At 58.9% G+C, this 813-nt stretch overlaps 1 protein-coding gene across 1 annotated transcript in view; it reads left to right on the top strand.

Moving 5' to 3' along the window:
* Positions 1 to 813, top strand: part of IE81DRAFT_331936 (hypothetical protein) — a gene marked incomplete at both ends in the record, with an annotated part of 3,022 nt that overhangs the window by 1,081 nt on the left and 1,128 nt on the right. Inside the window, 2 exons of the mRNA XM_025515280.1 lie at positions 34 to 479; positions 546 to 794. Of these exons, the coding sequence (XP_025367166.1) occupies positions 34 to 479; positions 546 to 794 (695 nt within the window). The remainder of the gene's footprint in view (positions 1 to 33; positions 480 to 545; positions 795 to 813) is intronic.

The following is an 813-nucleotide window of genomic DNA, read 5'->3' as shown; positions in this document are numbered from 1 at the left end:
AGAACCTGGCCGCCATGATGCAAGGCATCCAAGCCTTGGCGGACAGCCACAAAGAGGACCACGCCAAACTTGAGCAGCGTGTATTCAACTTGAACAAGACGGTCAAGGCACAGACATGCGAGAGCAACCAGCTTGAGCACAAGTTCGACGGTTTGCAGGAGAAGATGATGGACGCCGTCTCTTCCACCGTCGCAGAGGCTTTGAGGCTTCATCGCCTCAACGTGAGCAATCTGGAGATGCAAGTAAGCAGCCTCGCCGCCACCACTGCCGCCACCATTGCCGCCGCCACCACCGCCGCCACCACAGCAGCAGCTGAGCAGCTCAGTCTTGCTCAGTTGGAAATTTCTGCTCTCCATGAGCGCTTGGAGAAGAGTGAGCGCAAGGCCGCCAAGGCCACTGCCAAGCGCACTGTCCTGGCAGCCCGCATCGCTCAGATGGAGGCGGACAAGGACCAGGAGCTGGCAACTCTTCGGGCCAAAGTTTTTGCTTGACTCGACGCCATGAGTCACAAAAATGCCAGCCCTCCCCTTGCCACTGTTGCCGAGGTCGACACGGTCTGCGCTGCCGTCAACACCGAGGTCAGCGCAATCGGTGAAGCAATCACCGACATGGACTCTCGCTGCTCGGCTCTGGAGGTAGCCTCCACAAGCGGCAAGCCCACGCGCAGCTGGATTTTGCCCATTGTCTGCCTCTTGGCAGTGGTCGGTCTCTGCGGGGTCTGCGCTTACACCAATGCAAAGGAGCCGACGTTCTCTAGCTGGCTCAAGGCGCTAGACGAGCTTCCAGATTACCTCGTTAGGTTCTGGAATGGGC

Source organism: Ceraceosorus guamensis, assembly GCF_003144195.1.
Source record: "Ceraceosorus guamensis strain MCA 4658 unplaced genomic scaffold IE81scaffold_84, whole genome shotgun sequence".
NCBI classification, from domain to species: Eukaryota; Fungi; Basidiomycota; class Exobasidiomycetes; order Ceraceosorales; family Ceraceosoraceae; genus Ceraceosorus; species Ceraceosorus guamensis.
This window is presented reverse-complemented; position numbering and strand designations above follow the sequence as displayed.